This window comes from Belonocnema kinseyi, chromosome 7 (genome assembly GCF_010883055.1).
Source record: "Belonocnema kinseyi isolate 2016_QV_RU_SX_M_011 chromosome 7, B_treatae_v1, whole genome shotgun sequence".
NCBI classification, from domain to species: Eukaryota; Metazoa; Arthropoda; class Insecta; order Hymenoptera; family Cynipidae; genus Belonocnema; species Belonocnema kinseyi.
In genome coordinates, this window is record NC_046663.1 from 113,635,899 (window position 1) to 113,661,524 (window position 25,626).

A 25,626-nucleotide genomic window follows, 5' to 3' on the forward strand; every position below is an offset into this window, starting at 1 on the left:
TTTCATTTACCAAAAAAGTTCTATGGTTCACAAAAAAATTTTGTTCAATGGAAAAAAGAGGTTGGTAATGTAGGAATCCCACTGTGTCGCATGCCCTTAATACATGTGCCGGGTTATGGGGCGGATTTACAAGCAGTAATCCCAACTTTGGCATGTTGAGCCGTGATCTAATAAATACATGGTCTAGCCACGCGCAAGTAAAAAAACAGCACCAATAAGGACCCACCGTTTAATTTCTCCATCTTGGATAAGTAAGGCGCAAACATAAGGGATTTGAAAATGTAAGAATATAAATTTCTTGTACTTTTGAGGTGTAGAAATATTTGAATCCCAATAAAATGTATTATAATAATGTTGAAGATCGCTAAAGGAAAATATAGATTAACTATTATTTTAGGTTATGTGTTACATAACCTCTTTCTGCGGACAAAAAGTGACATATTTGTGTCAAATAAAATGAAATTGAATTCAAGTGGGAAACATGGAAAATGATTGGTAATTTTATAGGACTGAGGAAAACCGGGAAATGACAGTGAATTTATTATTTGACCGGGAATTTTACAAAATTTGTAGAATAAAAATTTTGTCCAACTTTGATTTCAACGGTTTCTAAATAATCTCCTAAATTGAGATATTTATAAATTCTTATATCATTTAGTATAGAATGCTTCATTCGCAAATCTTTCACTTAAAAAATTTTCCATTTTAGACTTTTAATTTTTCAGCATATATTTTTATTCAAATAATTTTTACATACTGTTTTATAGGTTAAAAAATTTAAAATTAGAAGTTTTTTAAATCGAAGATCTTTTTATAAACAGCAGGTGGCCGCCGGACCTGGAAACCGAGAATTTTACGAATTTTCAGAAGAAAAATCTGTCCACGTTCGATTTTAACAGTTTTTAAAATAATTAAAGTGCAGTTTTGAGGATCTAAACAATTAAAAATTAAAAGCATTTGATGTTGAAAATTTTTGATAACAAACAGTTTTATTTTATCAACTGTAAATATAAATAAACGAAATATTTTGAAAATTGATCTGTATTCTAAGTGTAGAAATCTGAATAATAATTGATTTGACCAAACAATTCTAGATCCGTTCAAAATTTGAGAACTCCCAGATTGTAACTGTTTTAATCCGAGAGTCTTGATAAGAATTGAAATCAATATATCATTTATTCCGATAATTTTATTTTTAAATAAAAATTTTCATGATTTATCAATGATATATTTGTCATTCAGAGTTTCAGGTATTCTTTTATATAATTTTTTATATTAAACTTAATATATAAATTTATTAATTTGTTCAGATACTAAAAAATGTAAACGTGCGTTTTACTATCTTCAATTTAAAAATAAATCCATGATAATACAGTTATAATTAAAGGTTTTTATTGAATTTAAAATATTGTGAGTCTAAATTATTTCGTTTTTATCCCATTTAATTTGAAATTTCTTAATGTAGAAAAAGATTAAGTATTTAATATTTAGCAATATTTCACTGTTCATTTAAGACGAGTTAATTGAAACCTAATATTTAAAAGAAAACAATTTGAAACTGAATTTTTTTACATAGAAAGCTTTGAATCTTTAGATTTTCGAAGAACTTTTGATCTTTTAGCGTTACAATTTTAATTGTTCTATTTAAAAAGTGTTTAATTTATAAGTGAAATTTTTAAATTTTTATGCATAAATAAGCATTGAAGACTTATTTCTTGTAAACAAAATTTGAGTAATTTTCAGAGATATGAAGAAGTTGTAAAAAGATTCAAAATTAATTAAAAACTTGAAATTATTTCAAGTAATTTAAACGAAGTGTGTTGGCATTTTTTCAGAACTTCTTAAATATATTTTAACATTAATCGGAATTTTCCTACAATTTTTGAAAATTCAGCAAATTAAATAAAATTCTTAAAATCTTCCATGTTCTTCTTTGATAATTTTTTAAATCTCTTCAAATCTTCTTAAATACAAATTTCAGGAAAATTTCAAATTTTCAGGAATTTCTGAAAGTTAAAAAAATCCAATAATTCATTTTAAAATATATTTAAAAGTTCTAACAAAAAATTCAAAAATGATTTTGGATTTGGAAAAATTTAAACCCACTTCTAGATTTTTCAAGATTTTGGAATAATTTTCATTTCGCCAGTTACTCCCTCTTGCCTTTCCACTTTTTAGATATAATATGAAATCACATTGTATCAGATTAAAAATCTCTCTTGTTCTTAGCAGACTGTTCAAAATTACAATAAATGTTGGCAAACCCCTATAATATTGCATACATTTACACATACGTTTTATATGTAAATAGAGAAAGATGTCCAAATTGTACCATATGACAAATTATTGTCTAATTAATGTAAAAATAATAAGTCTTACTTTCAATCCAGATCAAATACAGATCTAACAAACTTTTCTGTAAAATTTACGGACCCGCGTAATTCTATTACAAACCTCTGTCATTTTTACATATATATTTCTGAAAGAATTGTCTACCTGAGAGTTTTTCATTCACTGGTAAACGGAGATATTTGAACTGAAATTCTCTATCTCAAATATCAAAAATTGTATATACTTTTAATCCTTCTCATTCAGTAATATTTACAAACTTACATTCTGGTCTGAATATAATTTATTTTCTTACCAATGTTCTAATATATCCATTGAAAGTTCTTTTTGAATTCATTCTTTTAATATTATCATAATATTTCTTCCTACATACTGATTTTCCTGTAACAGTTCGCCGTATAGTCTTACGCGTCAAACTCAAACTGCGCGGTCAAAGTAACAAAATGGAGGAATTAAGCGGTTGCGTGTCTTGAACGAAACAAGGCCCTCAAGTGGCTAGACCAAGTATTCATAAGATCATGTGTTGAGCTACTACGCTTGCCTGGCGCAGCGACTCTCATTGATCGCTGTTGGCGCGCGATTCAAACCAGGTATAATTAACAATTATTGAAATTAAAATAGATCATTATTATAAATTGTACATTGATATCAGAAATTACGTAATTTGTGATGTAAGGTTAGAAACAGATACAAATGCCCATATTTTGTAAATAATAGCATATTATCTTTCAATTCAAAAGATGAATTTATATTTCATTACCAAAGATTTTTGAAGAAAAAAGATATTTATTTAACGAGTCGTGTCTAAATCCAAATTTGTATATGAATAGCCTAATGTTTTCGGTACTAGTAGGCACTGGCTCGATTTTTATTATAAGCAATGGTGATTTTTGTTCTTTTTTCACATTATGAGCGACGTATCTGAATTAAAAAGAACTTTTCGATCTGAGCTGAAAACTTTATTTTCATGTATAAATATAGTATTAGTGTTTTCTTCAATGGAAATTTTTACATAAAATTATGCGAATGTTCATGAATATTATATTAAATGTTAGAAATATATTTATTAAAAAATTATTTGATAAAATATAAGTTACTCTTTAGAAAAAAAAACTATCAATTACAAAATGTACCCATTATTATTCTGTTCTCACCTTAAGACCATGTGACGAAAGGGTCACGTGACCGAACCTGGTCTTCAATTTTTCTTTCCTAACTTACGTCTAAACAAAATGAGGCATCGCTTTGAAAGTTTGGGAAATGAAAGAGGGGGTAATAAGGTCCATGTCTCTGCTTTGTTCCGGTGGAAATTTTGGAGAAAAAATGTTTTTTGAAGAAACACGAGTGGAAGTTTTCTTTTCAAACTTACGTCCACACGGTATGAGATATCGTGTTAAAAATTTGGCACGATAAATAGAAGGCATGCAAGAATATGTCTCTGGTCCTAAATAATTAGAATATTGAAAAAAAATTTTTTTAATACTATTTTGGAGAAATACCGACCGTGCTGTCGTCAAACCCTGCAAGCAATTTGCAATGTTGTCAATGGGCTAGTTATGAGGTTTATATTTATCAAAGTGGAGCAAAACGACAAAAATCGCTCACGAACATTATGCATAAATAATGAAAAAACTAATGTTTGCACTTGAAATGCAAATAAACATATTTATGTTTGATTTCGATGATGATGCAATGAGGGGGGAGGTCCGTCAACTTTTGGTGTCCCGCAAAAAACATGGCAGCGCCCACATGTTTATATTTTCATGCAAAGTTTGTCGACAAAAATGCTCGTGCGCAAAATAAAAATGGCACATCGTAAGATGGCGGCTCTCCCCACTCATGGAATTCTCCCCCCTCCCGTGGATTCAACCTCGCTCACCAAGTTACGATGGCATGCCTAGTCCCGTGTTTCCTATGTCCATGGTTAAATTCAAATTTCTGCTGTAAAACGTGTTCGTCGATAATCATTATTTGCATAAATAAACTTCTTTCTTTCTCTAACTCTTTGCAAGGCCACAAACGATCCTTTAATATTTATTAACATTTCCCGAACAAAATTTCCGTGTTATTTAAACTTTTATTTTTCAATATGGGTGAAAAAATATTGATCTTAGGGCTGACTTGATCAGCTGTTATACTCATCACATGGCCTTAAAGCCTCTTTTACACCTTCCGTCGGTTTTTCGACGACCGACCGATCGATCGAAATATCCAATCATACCTAGTTTTTCCATGTTCGGAAAATCTCGTGAAAAACTTTCCACTGGCGGGAAGTTTGAAATTTCAAATGAACTTGAAGCGCTAAAGTAAATATTTCTAATTCTGAAATGCACTTTAGTGTTATTGATATTAGTATTAATGGTTCATTCAATATAAATTATTTTTTAACGAAGAAAGCGGAGCTGCAAAACGGTTAAGAATTTGCATAGCAGTGCAATCCAATATAAATTCGCAAATGTCTCTAAAACAGTCGCAAATTGTAAGTGTCAAACATCGTGCATGATATTTTTAAATTAAATACTTATCTATTTAATAAAAAATCTTGCAGGTAAATAATGTTGCTATTATTAATGAAATTATTCAGAATATAAATAGTTGCATGTAACGTATGATCGGACATTGCTTGTATTATAGATTACATTATGCGTAACCATAAATATGTTATTATTATATTTGTGTACATAATTTTATGAAACAAGTCATGGATGCAAATGGTGTTTTTTCTTCCTCCGATGAAAGTTCCGACGAAGAATTATTGGCACTGTGACTCCTAAGACGGAGACGAAAAAAACGTGCAGAAAGAAGATTTCGGGTCCACCCTCTTTGGAAACGACGACTAGAACAAAGTAAAATGTCAACTTAAAGGCTTTTATTGCTTCCTCGTACAGAAATTGACCTATTATATTAATACACATTAATTAATAGTTGTATGATAATAATAAATTTTATTACACATTGTACGGAAGCTACCCAGTGGGCACCGGGACGTCCTGAAAACTTCTTTAGAATGTACCTCTATGTCATATGATATGACGTCTTTAAGGCATCCTTTGGATCTTTTCATGTCTTAAAAAGGTCCTCAGGACGCCTGCCGAAAGACGTATATAGGACAAGTTTAGGACTTGTGTGTCCACAGGGTATAATCATTTATAATATTTTTAATATTGTTTTTGTATTTATGTTTTCTAGGCGCTCATGACAATCTGTACACGGAAATGGTTGTGGTTGATTCGGATATGTTTAGAGCATATATACGAATGACCGTTGTCGAATACGAAAACCTCCTTCTGCAAGTGGGTTCGAAGTTGATAAGTGCTCCTACAAGACACGACCTCGTCACTCCGTCGCAGAAACTGATGACCACACTAAGTTATAGTAAATATACTAAAATTGTTGTCCGGTAACTTTTAATGAATTAATTTAAAATATATTTCTTTTTACAAAAGAAGAAATTTTGAAATTAACGAGTTTAATATTTACAAGTATTTTTTTTCAGACAGAAAAACTTCATGAGATTACATATTTTTAAAGTTCTTTTCATTTTCTAGGTTTCTTGCCACCGGAGAGAGTTTCGTGTCTCTGCGAGGTCAGTATCACATTGGTGTGGCCATAATTCATGGCTTCATTCCCAAAGTTCTAAAAGTCATTTGGGAGACACTGCAACCAACTGTGCTGAAAATGCCGAGCAATTCCAAGGATTGGCAAAAAGTTATCGACGTTTATTACAAAAAATGGCAGTTTCCTCATTGCTGGGGAGCTCTAGATGGAAAGAAAATTGTTATAGAGGCAATGCTTTAATTAAACTAACTAAATAAAAAGGAGAACATACGTTGAAACAGAATAAATTCACGATTGTTCATGCATATAGAAGAATTGCAAATTAAAAGTGCAACATCGTTGATGGTTTTAGTGGCTTGAATAATTAATTGAACTACATAATTTTGTTTGCGTAATTAAATCTCTTTTTTCACCAAATTATAAAGTTATACACATTATTTTTACATCAGAATTGTATCCAGGAAGTCCACTCATACCTCAAGTATGTGTGGCGGATGAGGCTTTTCCTTTGGGCCCTAATATGATGCGTCCATTTCCAGAACGATCAACTGGACGATTGCCGAATGATCAAAAGATCTTTAATTATAGACTGAGTAGAGTACGACGCGTCATTGAAAGCACCTTTGATAAGTTCGCAATACAGCTCTTTTAAAACCTCAAATGTATAGGAAATAAATAAAAATCTGTAATTACACCTATGAACTTAATTAAAAACTGCCATGATTTTTTATTCAATTTTTTAAGGGACGTTACATTTTTCCTACAAATAATTCGATACCTTTTTTTATAAATGAAATTAAGTATTTTACCCCGTCATATTCATAATCCATGCTGCATAGGCACCTGTAGTAGTAAAATTATGGCTATTTTTGGAACATTACATACCTGCCCTGCTATGCAAATTCTTAACCCTTTTGCAGCCCCGCTTTCTTCGTTAAAAATTAATATATATCAAATAAATCAATAATACGAATATTAATAACACTAAAGTGCATTTCAAGAATTGCTAGCATAGCCAGACGTACAACCCGGAGCTACACAATTTAATCCCATTATTTTGCACTATCAATTAGAAAAAACTCTGAACACAATAAATAATTTACTCGGCTACAAGTCCTTATAATTTAAACTGTCAATTTGACATATTTTTCTTAAATAAATCACTTTTAATAGGAAATTAACCGGTTTTGCCAATACAAAACAATGCAAAAGATGCAAAAAACAGACTTACCTGATCGGAGCCTCATCTATTAGATTTATTTGAACTACGATACTCCTTCGGATGCTAAGAGAACAGAAAAGTGGGGGCGATGCATGGGGCTGCTCACAACAACTGTTAAGAGGGGATTGATACTTTTGCGGGTAGAGAGGCACAGAGGGGTGGGTCAAGATTTTCGCTGACATCGCCGTCTACGTTTATCATGACCTACTAATAATTCTATCCCCACTCCGCCGCCACTTGCCGCATCTAGGTGTATAATATTTTTGATATTACGTCTTATCAGGTCGTATATATAAAAAATATTAAGTGCGTAAAAACAGATAAAAATATAAACGACAAAATAAATGAGCATTTATTTCTTTATACAAAAGTATAAATCAACCCGAAATTCTATTTTTAATGTTTACAAATGAATGCATATATCTTTTGCAATTTGCAACGTAATTGGTCGAAAACATTATTCCGCCAAGAGTCTCCAAACCAGTCCACCAATCGCCTTTGCACATTAGTCGTGTCCGGAAGAACTTGCACAGGAAAACAGACGACGACGACGCGAAGGACGCGAAGCCTCTCTGTCTTTTCGTAATCCGGCATTTCCGGATAGAAGCACAAGACGCTCGCTTCTCCAGAAATTCATATAAATTCAAGCGTTCTCCGATTCGCGTGGGTGTGAACTACTTTTCTCTGAGAGTACCGCCAAGTTGGTGAAAGAATTTCATTTGGTTGAGAAGAATTCAGCTTGCGGTGAGTAATATGGTTTCCTCTTTGCTTTGTGACTTATTTCTGCATACAAATTTGCTTACTTTTATGAAGTAGATTGATACCATTTTCTTATCGCTCGTATTGCGTCTAAGCGCATTTGCGATATCGGTTTTTTATTTAGAATCGTAACCTCTAAACTGGCAAATGCATAGGGAACAGTCAGATATTGAAATGATAAAATGAAACTAAAAATGGTCATCTATGCGCCAATTGAATTGTATTTCATCATGAATCGTAAATTGTGTAATTTCCAAGGGTATTCGTTTAAATTTCAATTATAAGATCGGCTTTCATTTTTCGAGATTTTTTGTTGGTAGATTATTACATTTTTGTATTTAGTTATGGTTTAGTGTAAATTATGAGAAACCCTCCAAGCATATCCGCTTGGTGGCATCATTGCGTCTAGCATCATTGCAAACGACGGATATCGTTTATAGTTTGTCATGGCTGAACATGTTCATACGTCCGGCTGTACGATTAGCTAAATCACTGGACTCAGCCGGTCGAAAGGTACTAGCGACGCGAGTAGACGTATAGATACCAGATAATACTTTTAATATTCGTCTGCCCCTTTAGACATAACCTCTGCACAGAATTAAGAGATTTTAATATATTTTGTATCTTGTGATTAATTAGAACTACAGCGGCATATTTAGGTTCCAGTTAAATTGTATATATTTGCTTTTAAAAATATTAATTAAAATTCCACACGTTTTTGAATAAACTTTTACTATCTGAAAAATATGACAGGGTAAAATTAATGACAGAGAGGCTCACTTTTATACTTTTCAAACGTTTTAAAAGCATTTCATTGGCTGGGTATTTTTGTGTCCCTTGTAAGAAGGTGTGCATTGTCATGTATCCAAATTATTTCAAATATGGCCAATATTTTAAAGCTTTTACATTTGTATTTGGATGCGATTAATGTTGCAAAATGGCGAAGGTGTCAGGAAAGGGGTTACACGGTGGGGGTGGTGGATAAAATTGTCGCCAATCTTGCAGTTGTTTGCCAAGACAACACCAGCTACTTTTCGGTAAAAGTTAATTAATATATTTTTGTAAAACTTTCACTATCATGTTATAGTCAAACTCATGATTAAAAATTTAACAGTTTTGTTAAACGTTAGTCGTTTTTGGTAGAGAATACGTCCTTTAGGATACGAGATTTATATTTTGGCAAAAAAAATCATCTGTTTTGGTTAAAAATTCAACTGCTTGGTTGGAAATTCACGTATTTGGTTTTAAATTAGTATTTTTTTATATAAAATTAATCTTCTGTACGGTGGACTGGGTGATATGTTTTTTGTTGTTGTGAAAGGTCAAGTTCAGAATTTGAAAATTAGTAGCTCTGTAATCAGGAATAGTTAGAGCACCTTCATTTGAAATTATAGTTTGATTAAGGGCATGTGATACTTACAGTTTCCCCGGATTTTTTTCCACAAAAATGAAAATTTTTAAAAATTGAATTCGGAGATACTATAAAATATCGTAACGGGCGTCGCCGGACTATTTTTTGAGAGATAATAACAAAAAAATATATTGTGCTAAATAAAAATTTTATGCATATTCTTTATTTTGGGGTTACGTCGTTTTTCATTTCTGCCTTTCCGGTAATCTGGAAATTATTTATGAAATAAACTTTTTTGATTGCCTGCAAACAAGGTTAGTTCCGGGAGATTATTTACTATGTTTATTTGTAAGTCCAATTCGATGTTTAAACTATTTTTCAGTGCTTAAAGCTATTCTAGTGGAAATTCGGTTTAATTTTATAAACAAAATCAAATTTATCAATTTTTTTTCTTGGTGTTCCAGAAACAACATTTTTGTACAATCGCATCGGCGTCGGTAACACTGTGTGCTCTACCGAGTTAGATATGTTAGCGGCTATCGTCTGCTAGGTGTCGGGTGGGGATGCTGGCTATTTTTAATACATAATTGTCACTTCGCAAAAGTTTGTGGTATTGTTAAAGGAGCCCTAAAGAACATTTTGTATGGTGTTATTTATTGCTCGCGAATGTTCAAAACATTTATTTAACCATGGCAAAGTCGAAAGATACTACTTATCAAAAAATTGAATTACAACAAATGTATAGCGTAAACTACATTTCTCTAAGTTGCAAATATATTTTATGCATCCTAGATGTTTCTGTTGTCCATATATACTATTGATTTAAGGTGCCACGTTCTGGCTCGCAAGTTTGAGCGCGCCTATAACTCTGAGAATATTCTTTTTATCAAAAAAATTCAATAGGATAAATTTCTTTTATTTTCAATACTATAAATATCTGTACATAGAATTTTCAAATTCAGAAAAAAGTGGCCTCAAAAATTTTCAAATTGCGCTCACTTTTTGCATTTTTATCAAAAATTCCTGGTTAACAAACTCGTCCTTTCTTTTAGGACCTAAAAAGGGAGCCAAAGATGGATTTCGTCAGTTCATTTTTTCGAGAGTTAACGTGTTTACGGCCGGACAGACAGACGCCATCGTAAAACCCTGATTTTCGGATTCAGGGGGTCTCGAAACGCGGAGATTCGTTGAAAAACTATGATGTCAAATTTCGGACAATTCTAATACTTTCTCAATCATAAATTATGAGAATGTAAAAATATATACTTCAACATATGCGTAAAACCACGAGTTTTAGATCGTGCGAAGCGAGCTGCAAGTTTCTGTTTGTTGACCAGGCAGAAATATCGCGTGCGATACGGGAGGGAGAATTTTTTTCTCGCTCTTTTTTTGCAAATTTGTTCTGCAAACATCGCTCTCGACAAAAAACTCCTACTTCCCTCGCTAATTACACAATATACTATTATTTATCTTATAACCCAAAATTAAGTTTTATGTTTCCAAACAATTGCTTAGTACCTTGCTAATTTTTAATTCGTGTTTACATTTACAAGTTCCTATTGAACTTTTATCTATTTAAAAATCATGAATAATTAAGAAAAACATTATTTGCAGGAAACATGTATAATCGTGGTGTGAAGAGAGATGCTTTCGGTAATCGAAACTTCAACAACCAAAGAATGGGTGGCGGTGGTGGTGGCGGAAGTGGCGGAGGAAGGAGTGGAAACATGGGAGGGGGTATGGGTGGTGGAATGGGGGGTGGTAATATGGGAGGGGGTGTTAACCCTTGGGAAAGCGGAATGATGCCCGGAAGAGGAATTCTCCCAACTCCAAATAACAATCTCTCCTTGGCTTCTCCGCAAGCTCAACTCGCCATTGCCAGCAACCTTCTATCTAATATTTTACGGACTCAGCAAGAGTCTCAGCCACAGGTAACATTTGAAAACATTCTTCATTTACGATGGGTACATACCTCATAATTTCGGTCTGCAACAATTTCGTGATTACATATAATTGTAAGCCCAATTTAATCTCGCCATTAAAAAACCGGAGTTGGTGGATTTTTGGAGACCGAGGAAAATCAGGAATTTTGTTAAGGGAGGTCATGTAATGAGTAAATGTCAGATTTTTGAAATGTATAAGGGTCTGTCTAAAAGTCATAAAAATCAATTAATCGTACGCTTCACTGATTAATTTATCATTGTTAATTTTGAAGCAATTTAACTAAAGTCACGATGTACTCTCGCCCATACCAACAGTAGCTGAGTCACAGACTATTTTGGCGTTAAATTTGAATGACTCGTCACGCAGTCACTCTACTATTTATCAAAAAGTTGCCACCCTTTTCCACCGAAAATGCATTAACGTTGGGCCTCTGTACTATTACTTCGTTATGCAATGAGAAACGTGATTCACCAAGCAACAAGATTTTTATCAACTGGTTATTAATATGCAGGAGCCTGAAGTTAAAATTGATTTTTTGAAAAAAACGCCACTCTAAAAAAAATTTCGAATAAAGACAAAAGCTTTTTTATATTCTTTAAAATCACGTGGAAGAAAAATTTGGAATGGAAATATTTTCTGGTTCAAGTTGTGATTTTTACGCCCGAGAGTAACGCGTAGAACTTACACAGCGCCCGGGCAGGAATACTGTCAGGTTTCACGTGTCTCTAAACTTAAATTTACTATATTAAATATATTGGCAATATTAATTATACTAGGAGTCATCTCTGCAGGTAAGGTTTTACTTTTGCTTACTTGCTCTGTTTTCGGTAACTTTTCGGGCAAAAATCAATTTTTTCTTTTAAGCAATACTATTTAAGGACCGAATGAGTTCCAACTTTGGCCGGAATCACTGCGGATACGATACTGGGTACTTTAAGGCCATGTGAACGTAACTTAACATAGCATTTTCATATTTTTTTAAATCCAACTTATGTTCACACGAATTTGGATTTGAAAAAAATGTAAACAACAATTTCTAGGTTACGCTTACATGATCTTAAAGCACAGTATTCCTTCAGACGAAGAAAAATAGATTTTTCTCGGAAAAAGAAAGATAGGTTACCAAATAATGACCACATAAGCAAAAGTAAGACCTTATCTGTAGATGTAATTCACAGTATATTGTTAGTGATTATTTTATATATGATTAAAAATTAAACTGAAAAAATGCTTTCATAGTCTTCAAGTATAAAAAGAGCTTTCCAAAACACTAATAAAATGTCAATAGGATTATGCTAAAAGAAGTTACACCAATGTAAAGATGAAAAGGGGTGTGTGTGTGTGTGTGTGTGTGTCTTAAAATAAAAAATCGTCTGATTGGGCCAAAAATTTGACCAATTCTAATTGGAACACATTATCTCATTCCATTATATTTCTCGCAGATTTAGTGAAACGTGTCCACGTGGATTCTAGGCGGTCCCCGGCCCCGCTCGTGGACCATCGTGATTCCCCTTGCCTTCCACATGAAATTTCGCTTTCGATCAGATTATTTTTTGGGCTGCTTTATGCATGATTCGGGATGCCTCGCACATGTAGTTGTCCTCTTTGTCTGAAATCTTTGCCTTTTCGATTTTTACATTCTCATTCATAAGAGTGTAATGTAATCATCCAAATTTTCCAACTATGGCTTTTAATGGATCTTTAGGTTTCGGCAGTCACAGAATGCGAATATCATAAAATTTCATCGGTGACCGTGTGTCTGTCTGTATGTGTGGTTACCTCAATGTTGTAGCCACGCTAACTTTTGAAGAATTTGTCCATTCAAGTCAGCCTTTGATACACTTCTTAAGTTTCCCATGATGAAGGCTAAGTTCGTTAAGCACATATTTCCAACCGAAATTAAAAAATGTGGAGCCTTTTCAAAATTTTTTTTTCAAATTTGAAATTTTTTGTTAGTTTCTTATAGATAGGTAGAAGACTTGCAAATTATCTTAATGAAATTTTTTAATTCGATAAAACCTCAAAAAGTTATATGCTTTTCAACATTTTCAAAATTTCCTAAAAAGTGAAAAACAAATTATTTAATAGGTTAGGAAATATCAATCCAAATTTTTACTAGATGTAAAATAAATGTTTTTCGAAACTATTATCATGAAATTTTTTAATTAGACAAGATTTCCAAAAAGTTGAATCATTTTCAAAAATATACAATTATGATTTTGTAAGAGATCCATAAGTTTAAAACGTTATTTTTAGTTTATTTTAAAAAGATTTACAAATTATTTTGATGAAGTTTTTGAAGTGGACACGTATTATCGAGCGCGAAGGGCGAGTTTCGTAATGAGAATGTAATCGTCAAAGCCGTAGGTGCTTTGAGAACTCTCTTTAAAATCAAATCGAAAAAAATTTAGTTACAATTTATGGCTGTAGTTCCTCAGAAGTTTAAATCACAATTTTCGATTTTAGTTATAGTATTCACAATATTTGAAAAAATTTAATTAAAGTGTACGCATTAAACGTACGAAAACGAGCGCGAGAGCGTACCCGCGCCCCCTGAGCGCTCTCAAACGATATTTGTTTTCTTTGCTCGCCTCTTTTGCTGTTCCTTATTTTGCCATTGAAGATTTCGTATGCGAGAGGTAAGGGGAATCACACAGAAAGCATCTCAAAAACTCATTTTCTAACCGAATGCAAGATTAAATGTAAGCGGCCCTGGTTATTCAAACGGGAAATCGTAATTTCCCCCAGGGCGACCTGCCTACCCTTCCCCTTCCAGTGTCCAACGACCCTACCCCTCACTGGATTCGAAGTTGCTCCAGGCCCTCGATGCTGCGTCCTCCGTGGAGATAATCCCTTTGTCTTCCAACCTATATCTATTCGTATTTGAAAAATATCACTATGGCGAAGAAAAACTTTTGTTTATAAAAAATTAGGTTAAGTCCAATCAAATAAGGTATCAGTACGATATTTGAGCTTTTTATGTATGAAAAATTATAAAATTTTCCACTTTTGGTCCACTTTTAAGTTGATGTAGATTTAATAATTAATTCAAGTTAAAAAACGTAAGAGCCTGCTCAAGTTATTATTATTATTATTATTTATAACAATATTCTCTTAGAAGGATTCTAATAAGTTGCATTTTTTTCTGGAATTTTCCACTTATGGTCCACTTTGAAGTTAGAGTGGATTCATGATTATTTAAAGGTATTAAAGTAAGTGTTGTAAGTAGGATGTAAATTAATTCTGAAAGAAGTGCTAGTTTATTCAACAGAATTCGTATACAAGTATTTGTTTGGAATAAGTATACACCAATTGTCAAATTGTGAACTGTATAGAAAGTATAGGTTTTCCTTTCATTCATGTACCGAAAAGTAGTGTTGGAATTATAAATGTTTTGCTGTCGAGTTGCGTTGTCCCATTTAAAACACTCATAAGTTTCATTTAGTTACTAGTTGTAACTAAATTTACTTAGATGGAGGAAATAGCTATTTCAAATGCTTTATTATTTGTTGGTTACTAAATTCTTAGTTAGGTTGACAACTTCAAACGTTTAAGTTAACTAAGAAAAAATACATTGGGGCCTTGGGGAACTAAGATGATGAATTGGAATAACTTTTCATTACTTCTCTGTTGCATTAACTAAAGAATTAGTTACTTCAACTATTATTATTTAATCTGAATTATAAACAAAAATAAAAACAATGATTCCAATTTGTCATCTGAATTCCCTAAGGCCAATAAGGGGCGAAAGACAATTGCACGAACGCGAAGTCAGCTGCCCGAGCGAAGCGAGGGTAGTAAATATCACACGAGTGAAATTGTTGCCTCGTCCCGAGTTGTGCATACATTTTTTCATACAAAATATATTGAAAATTTGACTTGAGATTTCTGAAACTTCTTTGCGTCTCATCAAAGGTGAATATGTAGGTGTTTGTGAATATGTAGGCAATGACAAATAGAGGTTAGAATGACACGCTGGAAAGTAATTAAATAGTATATTGCGTATCAGGTGGGTGAAGGGGGGGGGGTCCCAGGGTGAAACCCTGGTAGGGATGAAGGGGGCGAAGTCCCCGCCGGGAAGTTCGGGGGACGGAGCATCCCGTTATAAGAAAATATCAATCCTGATTTAAATAAAAGAATGAACACCTCCGTATTTGCAATAAGAAGTAAAAGAAATTGTTTTCAACTTTATCGATAAGCTTCACAGAACAAAGTACCGACATTTTCGTTGATTGTTCGCCAATTAAGACGTAATATCGATGATATTATAAGCAGTTATTGATTTTTCTGTTCGCTCTGCTCTAACGCAAGCGCAATGGGGAAGTTGCAAGCTGCTCTAGTCAAAGTTCCGCGAAAATTTGAATTGGATAAATGAAAAATTGCTCTTTCTAATACAAATTAATAATAAAAGTTTCTAGGATAGTGACAAAACAAGTTAAAAGTTCAAGTTATTTATTTTGACAACTGCAGTTAAAATAGAATGTATATACTTTCGATGCCGGTTACGGCGTAAAGTGACTTTCGCAGTCGCCTGTTTCAACTTTCTAGTCTAAGGTTAAAAACACGACTTTCGACCCGCTACGGGGGCATCGAAAGTCAACTTTTTGATATATGTGTTATGAAATAACTATTTCCTCCATCTGAGTAAATTTAGTTTCAGCTAGTCAACCAAATGAAACTTAGAGTAAATTACAAAACGCAATTCGACCGCAAAATACTCATAACTCTTATCACTACTTTTTGCGACATGAATGAAAGGGAAACCTATCCTTTCTGTACAGTACACAGTTCGACAATTTGTGTTTACTTATTCCAAACAAATACTTGTATACGAATTCTGTTGAATTAACTAGCACTTCTTTCAGAATTAAATGTTATAAATAATAATAACTTGTTCAAACACTTACGTTTCTTAACTTGAATTAATTATTAAATCTACTCCAACTTAAATGTGGACCAAAAGTGGAAAATTTTATAATTTTGCATACCTAAAATGTTCAAATGTCGTATTGATACCTTATTAGATTGGACTTAACCTAATTTTTTATAAACAAATGTTTTTCTTCGTCATAGTGATATTTTTCAAATACGAATAGATATAGGTTGGAAGACAAAGGGATTATCTCCACAGGGGATGTAGCATCGAGGGCCTGGAGAAACTTCGAATCCAGTGAGGGGTAGGGTCATTGCACACTGGAAGGGGAAGGGTACACAGGTAGCCGAGGAGGAAAAGGCGATCCCTGTGCTATCGTGGGATCTGCTTACTTATCGTTCCATTACTTAAAGACGAATTAATTTTCCACTCTGAAAATTGGGGGTGGGGGGCTTGCAGGAAAAAATAACAGCTTTCTTTCTAAACTATTTTCAAGCAAAAAGAGTAGAAATTAAAATAGAAAAAATATTTCTGATCTTTAAAAATTAAAGTGAAATTGTAATGTTTTTCAAAAACAGTTATGAGTCAAATAAGGCTTTCCAACAAAAACCCAAAAATTGTATCCAATCCACTTTAATAAATATTTGTCGAAATGAATTAATTTTGTGCGTGCAAAATACCATTCCATAGGATCATTAATAAGGACCTGGATACAATAAGGGGACGAGCGCCCGAAAAAGCGTAAAAGTATTGTCCAATCGTCTTGAGGTATCAAAATTTTAAAGTTCAAAAAATTAAATAAAAAAAATGGGCTTGTAGATAGTGCTAAGACGGAACTTTTCTCTATTTATAATTTTTCTTTCCGGTGTATATTTTTAATAATAAAATTGAAAAAGGGGTGAAAAAAATTTCATCAAATTTAATTATATTTTAAAACATAATTGTCTCCAATCAGACAAATATTATTGAAACTGTTTGAAATTTGGTATACATACACTTTATACCGTAGCGATGCCTACAAAATAAAGAAAAAGTTAAGAATGCCAATCGCTTAATAATAATTAATTGCAAATGGATTCCTGGCCGTAAGCAAGTTTTTCCAGTTTTGGCGAAGAAAATTATCGAGTGAACTTTTAGAGTTGAAACAGTTTCCAGTGCGACATTTATTTCTTACTATTGGAGGAGGATTTCTGGAAGTTTTTAGATTGATTCATTAAAAATTGACAGAAATATCCATTTTGTAAGAAAAACACGCGACACCGTCTACAATTCCTCAACAATTCTCAATGTTAGTATTCTTGCCTGTATACTCTCCTATAAAGTCTTTTCGAAATTCAAAAAAGCCTAATCTTTTCCCCAATGAATAGAAAATCGACTGCTGTATATTTTTGATCATTAAGTAGTTTTCAGTGAATTAGCAAATAACTAAAAATATGAAAATTTGTGCTTCGCGAGTTGTTTATTCCTCAAGTTGTAAAATACATGTTTGCAACTATTATCATTTCTGATCATTTATCATTCATTTTTTAAAACTTTAACACAGGAACGTTAAAATTAGAAATCATCTTTATTATTTCTAAACCCTTTCATGCTATATCAGACAATCACCCAAACATTCAAAAACATTATTTAGATTATAATTGTGAAAAAGTGCAGCACAGTAATACTTAATTAAAGTTTCACAAAAAGTAATTGTTTAAAAAGTTTTTTATTATTTTAAACATTACTTTCTTTTAAAAAATGTTTACTATGAATTGCAAAATAGACCTATTTATAAATATCTAATTATATATATTTTAAGAAATAGTCAAATCTATGATAAGTAATAATCTGGAAAAAAAGTGATTATATTTGTGGTGTAGCATGAAAGAGTTTAGAAATAATAAAGATAGTCTCTAATTTTAATGAATGAAGAACTTGCGAAGCACAAATTTGCATAATTTCAGTTATTTGCTAATTCATTGAAAACTACGAAATGTCCAAAAATATAAAGCAATCAATTTTCTATTAATTGGGGGAAAGAGCAGGCTTTTAATTTTTCGAAAGACCCAGTCCTTTATAGGAAAGTGTACAGGCGAGAGTACTAACGTTGCGAAGCGCTTGAATCTGCTAACGATGGAATTGTAGACGGCGTCGCGTGTTTTCTTACAAACTGGATGTTTCCGTCAATTTTCAAGGAGTCGATCTAAAAAAGTTTCGAAATTGTCTTCCAATAGTAAGAAACAAATATGTCACTGTAAGTTGTTTCAACTCTAAAGTTCACTCGATAATTTTCTTCGCTGAAGCTAAAAACAAACGTACTTACCATCAGGTCTCCATTTACAATTAATTATTAATAAACAATTGACATTTTAAACTTTTTCTTTATTTTGTAGGCATCGCTAGGGTACAGTGTATATGTATACCAAATTTCAAACAGTTTCAATAATATTTGTCTGAGTGGAGACTATTTATGTTTTTAAATATAACTAAGTTTAACGAATTTTTCTTACTTCTTTCTCAATTTTATTATCAAAAACATACATCGGGAAGAAAAACTTTAAATAGAAAAAAGTTCCGTCTTGACATTATCCGCAAGCTCATATATTTTTTTAATTTAATTTTTTGAACTTTAAAATTTGGATACCACGACGTTTTGGACAATAAACTTACGCGTTTTCGAGCGCTCATCCCCTTATTGTATCCGGACCCTCAATTGGCCCAATTTTCCGTATGTAGTATCATGAGAGTCTCAAAAAATAAGTAATCTTTTCAAAATATTTTCCAGCTATTCTTATTATTCCAAGTGTCGCATGTTCCTCCTTAATTCTTAGTTTAAATAGAAATACTTATCAAATGTATGTGGAATTAAGTAATTTTAAATTGAATCCTTATAAACTAGAAAATATTGTTTCAAATCGGCAGGGAAAATAGAGTAATGGAAACGTTCAAAATAATTGTACAATTTTCTATATAAACTGAAACATAGTTCAATAATAAAACTGAAAGTGTTCAACATTGAATAATCCTCTATTTATGACAGTCTCATCGCTCAATCTTTTAAAAATAATTTTCAAAAAACTGTTAATAATTTAATTATTTACAGTGTTTCTGTTTTAGTTTGTTGAAATTTGTCGTAAATGTAAATTTTTGGTATTTTGAATAAACTCAGACTTGAAGAGGTTTGTGTACAAATTGTTTGTCTTTATGGCGTTTACTTTGGAGCTCTACAATTAAAAACATTTTTCATTTAGTGTTTGTATGATTTTAAAAACTGCAAAAGTTTACAGTATTAAACGTTTAAGTTCTTAATTGTTTAATTTTAAACGCTTTGATGATGCAGAAGTTATATACCCTCTCTTTTGTATAATATAAATTTTTCAGACTAATTTAATTTCAAGTAGTGTAATTATTTCAATTAGAATTTTGTTCTATCAACCGTTTTTCCATTTTGAATAATGTACAAGGAAGCGATGGATTTTTAAAAGACTTTATTGAAAAACTGGGAAAGGTGACAACATTTCACTAAAATTTGTTTAGAAGAATAATTTTACTCAAAAGGTGCCGTCACTGTTGAGCCTGGGAAACAACTACAGTGGTCCAGGACAAAATTACAACAATCAACAAAGCTATCAACAAGGACGATACAATGATCGTCCAGTGCGTCAAAACATGAAAAACCAACGACCACAGCCGTATAACAAGGTATGCCTTAAAGTAAACCAAAAAATCGTAATGTTTAAACAAGCACATTTTTGTAAAATCGCCGATGGGCAAAACTTGAATCCACAAGCTTCGGTACATGGTAATCACTAATCAGATTCTGCAGCATGTTAGTTGTCTTATATACACTTGGAAAATTAAAGTCCGTCTTCAGTTGTCCAAAATTCGACCGAGCAGTTTTATACTTTTTCTTCAGTGAGAATATTCCAACTCAAAAACACTTGACGAAATCTATCTATTTTTCGTTTGCGGCAAAACAGATTTTATACTGGTTTCTACAAGATTTTGGTCATCCTGTGCCGGTGAACTTGAGAAATTGAATTCTTTAATCATCGTTCGTCGTTCGATTGCACGAGCGGACTACACTGCGGTAAATTACTGATTTTCCAAAGTTGTGCGCTCGTCGTTCGAAGAATAGAATTCTAATGTAACTTTTGAGTCGATTCAAATAACATAATTTACCTTTAGCAGATATTATGATACATAAATGTACAATAAGTTTAGAAACATCGAGATTTTTTCTCGTAATGAAGTTGGAAATAATTTTTCTGTTTTAAAAGAAAAAAAGTATTGGACGAATATTCCCTTTGTCACAAAAACTTTTACGAGCGATCTACAGCGCTGGTGAAATAATTCCGGGGGTGGGGGGATATAAATACTTTATATATTTTTTGTCGTACCGATCTCTGTACCCAGCTATGAGACATAAGACATTTACAAGAAACTTTCTCGTAAGGAAAGCAGCTTTTTCAATTTCGACCACTGCTCTCTAGAATTGTAACGTCTCTGCACCTGGAAAAGAATTTATTTCACACCTTCCTCCCTTCCTTTTTGGCAATACAACAAAGTCTGCTCTCAATCCCCTGAACTTTAACTCTCTGTGACTCTACGAGAATCATATTTCAATTCGAGGAGAATCACAGCTTATCTTCGATAATTTTCTCATGACGTTGGTCATTTTGACCTACTTAATTAGATGGGCAATAATCGAGCCCGTGACGGAGCCACTTCTGGGCGACGCGGCCCATCCGCACAACACTCTCGTGCATCCGGCAACCAACGTATCAATGGCAGCCAAAATCAACATCGCAACGATAAATCTTCTAAAGCAAATGCTGCCTCTAAAAATCAGGGCGCCAAAAAGGAACAGCAGGGAGATAAGAGCAATAAGGCCTCTGATAAGACAAAAGAAAAGGCAGAAACATCTGTCGCCGAAAGGTAAGCTCCTGGTTGATTGCGCATAGCTTCTTCAAACTTGAGTAAGTCTCGATTCTCTCGACCATCCGTGAGACGATCTCAATTTTTTATTGTTAAACATGATACAAATACGAGGCTCCCTTAATTAGATACAACAAGCGCACGTCGACAGACGTAGCTTTGAAACAAGACGCCTACCGAACGCTTTTGCTTGGTTCGTTTCAGCTATTTTTCATAGTCACTCAAAAGACTTTCCAATTTTCAGAACTTTCACTATATCGTTTCCCTTTTTAAAAAACAAACTTTCTTAAAGCAAACGTTTTTAATTATCTGAATCCCCAGTAACTTCAGTTTTCGGTTCTTTGAAATTTATGTATTGCGCTTTCTTTTCGCAATTTTAAGAACAGATATGATTTGGATTAACGACATTTCCTCGTTTTTACTAACACAAGGATCTATCATTTTCTTTCAATGTTTGTCAAATTTTTTTTTTTAACTGCATCGATGAAATCGCGCTATGGAAGCGAAGATTAATATGAGTTTTCAGCCTAAATGTGAAATTTAATTCTTCATTTCTTAATCTGGCATTTGTAACTTTCTAATAACTTTGTCTCTTTTTCATGAGAGGATAATGTCGATTTTTGGAAAATAATTCGGTGGACATTTAACAGTTAGGATGCTATTTCTATTTCAGCCTCATGGATCCCATTTCAGAAATATTGTGTGAATTTCTTTCAATCCTTTTGTTTTGTTATTTTTAAGCCTTTTTTTCCTTGTGACTACTCTAATGTTATTTGGTATCTAAATACGGAAAGTGATCATTAAAAAGGGGTTTGAAAAAAAATAATAGCGTATGCATAATATTTGTTGTTTGAAATGTGAAATCTTAAATTAGTTTCTTTCAAATTTGAATACTTATGACTTTAAAATATTCCAAATTTTTTACTTAAAAACTTTGAAATCTAGAAAGTCATTAATATAGTAAATTACAACGCACCGCTTAACCCAATTTTACGGTAATCACCATCTGTTGCAATATCGGTTGAAATTAATCCTTGTACATGGAAATTAAGAATTATATCCTCGGATTTTTTAATTATAATGAATTCAATTTGATGATATGTATCTATGTACAGTAAACATTAAATAAAGCACAAATTTAGTTATTTTTAGTTGATTTTGTATAGTATTATCTCGGTTGCTACGCTTACTTTATTATCAATTCAAAAACACTCAACAATTTACAAGGTCAATATTTACTATTGAATTGTTCAATTTGAAAGCATTGTCTAATTTGAAAAATATTTTATAATTAATTCATAATGTTCAGAGAGATAACAATTTGCTTTGTTAACGTAGAAAATTGTTAATAAGCGTGGCAATCCAGGATTAGTTTTCAAGCACGAAATTTATACATATGAAGAAAATAGTTTTTGTGCTGGATGAAATAATTTAACTTTTAAACTAGTCAAGACAACGAGGAGTCTGCTGAAAATAAGAAGCGTGATTGGAATGAAGAACGAAAAGAAGGTGACTCAGCTGTAAAATCTGAAGAAAGCCAAGATGAAGCCAAGGAAGCTGATGCTAAATCAGATTCAAAGGAAAATAAGGAGAATAAAGACGACGAGAATAAAGATGGAGAGAACAAGGACTATGAGGATAAGAAGGATGCCAGTGGAAAACCTCCTGTTAAGAAATCAGAAGCTAGACACGCAGAAAGTCGATACGCAGATGTTCCTATGAGCCACATGTTCTGTCATGTTTGCAATAAGCACATGTGGGATGGATCGGTAACTACTGTTTTTTATCATCAAACAAAGCAGTATTGTGGTATTAAGATTACTAATTTTCCAAACTAATTGTTTGTAGTCATTTGAAAATCATCTTCGTGGACGTGCTCACAAGCTAATGATGGAGAAACTCGATGAATCTTACAAACTAAAAGTAGATTTGATGAGACATGATTTGAGAGTCACAGAGGAGCAACGTGAGCTTAGCTTGACTAACTCGAAGCGTCGAGGAAGAAAGGTAAGAAAAGTTTAATATATTTTAGAATTTGTTTATATTGAATTTATTTGGAATGGCCACTACATGTTAGTTATAACAAACATAAAATGATTGGTTGATTCCTCATATTTTCGTATGGCACTAAAACTGGAAATATGGATTTTCATTTCGTGTGTTTCAGGTTGGAATTGATTTAAACGTTCGAGAATATTGCACCATGTGTGACTTAAATTTCTACGGCACATTATCGAGTCATCGTAAGAGCGAGAAACATCAGCAACTGAAAACTTTCCTTCATCCGAGATGTACTGCCTGTGTTAAAGAATTTCCATCACGCATTGAGTACGATGAACATTGTCTTACACCTCAGCACATGAAGAACGCAGTTCAGAACGAGGAACAACGGAAAGGCAACAAGAAGAAAGGTAATTTTGTTGTTTTCCTAACCTGTGTAAAAAAAAAGAGATTCGCTATCATTCATAAACATTACAGACAAACTTGCGAAGGGCGAATCAGAGGTCCGCACGGCCGAAGATGAAGACAAAGATGTCGGGACTGAGTCGAAGAACGACAAACCAGAAGAAACGCCAGAAAATGTGGATTATGTTACCGACATTGACGAGGCCACAAAGGAAAATATTACTAATTTGAAAACACCATCCTATAAATACTGCCGCCAGAAACAAGTTTGTGTTGGTAAGTTGCATTATTTCATTCACAATTGAGTGGCCCGATACTTAACTATAGACTAAAAGGAAGATTGCAAATAAATGCACACATGCGACTTTGATGTTTAGATTGACAGTATTTTTCTGGACTATGCTTAATAAAGAAGCGTTATGTTTTTCGGCCATATTTCGCATATGTATGTATTAGGGTGGCTCAAAAAATGATATTTGAAAAATTTCTACGTGCAGGTTGACCAAAACGTTGTCTTACCTTAGGCAGATAAATTTACCTTTTTTATTTGCAACAAAAAAATTTAGCCTTTGCTAAAAAATGTAAAATGTTTCCAGTGAATACTACCTTTATCGCATTTTTATAACTCTCTAAAATCGGATATAATGGCAATCTTTAGGGGCTCATTGTGAGCCTCGGATATACTTTTGTAACTTGATATTTTTAAGAGATATTTTTGAAAGTATTGAGAACAGATTTATAATAATAACAATGAATAAACGTTTAATTTAATTGAGAAAAACGTAAGAAAAGCTTATGAAAAATGACACATTTAAGTTGAACACCGGCTGAAGGAACTGCAGGTGGACGGCTACAAAAAAGTTGACCCTCGCTTGGGTCTCTTAATGTGCACCGTATTTTTGCTGTGGTCCCAAGCTACGGTCACTGACAATAAGTTGAATGGTAGAGTAATAATAAGTTAATAAATCTATAACTGCTCTCTGGCTCGAACCAGTAGCTGGTGTTAGGACTTCTCTTCTTTAAATCATGAAACTTTGAAGTAGAGTAACAGCTAAAAATATTTGTGTTTCAAAAAAAAAAACCTAGGTAAATTTATTTGTCTAAGCGAACGATTTGATCAACGTGCCCTTTGAAATTTCTTAAATGTAATTGTTTGGGCCACCTTAGTATGTATGTGAGATAATTTATTCTCGTGTAGAAGCTAGACGACTTGATGGATTTTTATGAACGGGGATAATGTGAAGTGACATTGGAAATATGAATGGTCGGTAATCATAATTTCTCCAACTGTGGGGTCTTAAAGAATCTTGGGGGCTCTCCCAAGAGGTATTCGGTGATGAGAATGGGCTAACTCTCAAGCCGTGCCTAAATTCACACTGAATCTAACATACGATTGACATTTTTTCTCATTTTTCTACGCCAAAACCTGACTTGGAGGAGTTATTTTTTTAACTGTTTAGAAAACTCTCATTAAGGTCATGTGACGAGTGGGTCACGTGACCAGATTCTTACCTTACTGACATTTTCTTATTTCCTAACTTATTTTCATATGAAGCGCCACATCGATTTGAAAATTTGGGATAATGAGTAAGAAAGCCCTAAGAAAGTGGGTCTGGTCCTAAATTTGCATAAATATGAAAAAAGCAAAACAATATTATTTACTAATAAAACTTGTTTCATAATTATAAAATTTTTGGACTCGATTTTCAACTTGGTGCGAAAATAAGTTAGGAAATAAAAAAGTCGGTAAGATAGGAATTTGGTCACATGGCCCACTCGTTGCATGACCTTAACAATAACATTAGTGAAATTCGTGGATATTTTCAATAATTAATTATTTACAAACGAGAAATATACTAGCACGTTACTTGTTGAAAAACAACTGGTTCTTATACATATGTAGTTTTTAATGTCAAAAAGGGCAAAAACGTGTTCGTAGTATTAATATCTACCTTTAGAACCGACAAGTGGCACTGCAGAGTAGCAATATTTTCTTAAAACCTCACGAGACTCACAAAAAATCATTAATCTTCATAAGACTTTGTACTGGGTTAGCCCTTTATGTTCACTGAGTCCGTTTTGTGATAAATATTATATTGGGAAATTTAAATATATACAGGGTGGGCCATTTTAATCTATTTGCCAAAAAATCTCAGAATAGTGATATTGTACAAAAAAATTGTTCAGACAAAAGTTGTTCAGGATGAAGGGGGTCAAATACTGGTGACCGTAAATTTGACCTTG

The 25,626-nt window shown here is 32.8% G+C and overlaps 2 protein-coding genes across 2 annotated transcripts in view; both read left to right on the top strand.

Annotated features, from left to right (window-relative positions):
• Positions 1-5,564: 5,564 nt before the first annotated feature.
• LOC117176636 lies at positions 5,565-6,147 on the top strand. Its single transcript, XM_033366889.1, has 2 exons — positions 5,565-5,749; positions 5,898-6,147. The coding sequence occupies exons 1-2, from the start codon at positions 5,565-5,567 to the stop codon at positions 6,145-6,147; spliced, it is 435 nt and encodes a 144-aa protein (XP_033222780.1).
• Positions 6,148-7,777: 1,630 nt separating this feature from the next.
• The window catches only part of LOC117177565 (zinc finger protein on ecdysone puffs), a 33,346-nt gene continuing 15,497 nt past the window's right edge, over positions 7,778-25,626 (top strand). The window contains exons 1-8 of the mRNA XM_033368382.1: positions 7,778-7,873; positions 10,854-11,170; positions 19,597-19,740; positions 20,735-20,976; positions 22,424-22,745; positions 22,825-22,983; positions 23,144-23,387; positions 23,455-23,658. Coding sequence (XP_033224273.1) covers positions 10,859-11,170; positions 19,597-19,740; positions 20,735-20,976; positions 22,424-22,745; positions 22,825-22,983; positions 23,144-23,387; positions 23,455-23,658 — 1,627 coding nt within the window. The 5' untranslated portion in view covers positions 7,778-7,873; positions 10,854-10,858. The remainder of the gene's footprint in view (positions 7,874-10,853; positions 11,171-19,596; positions 19,741-20,734; positions 20,977-22,423; positions 22,746-22,824; positions 22,984-23,143; positions 23,388-23,454; positions 23,659-25,626) is intronic.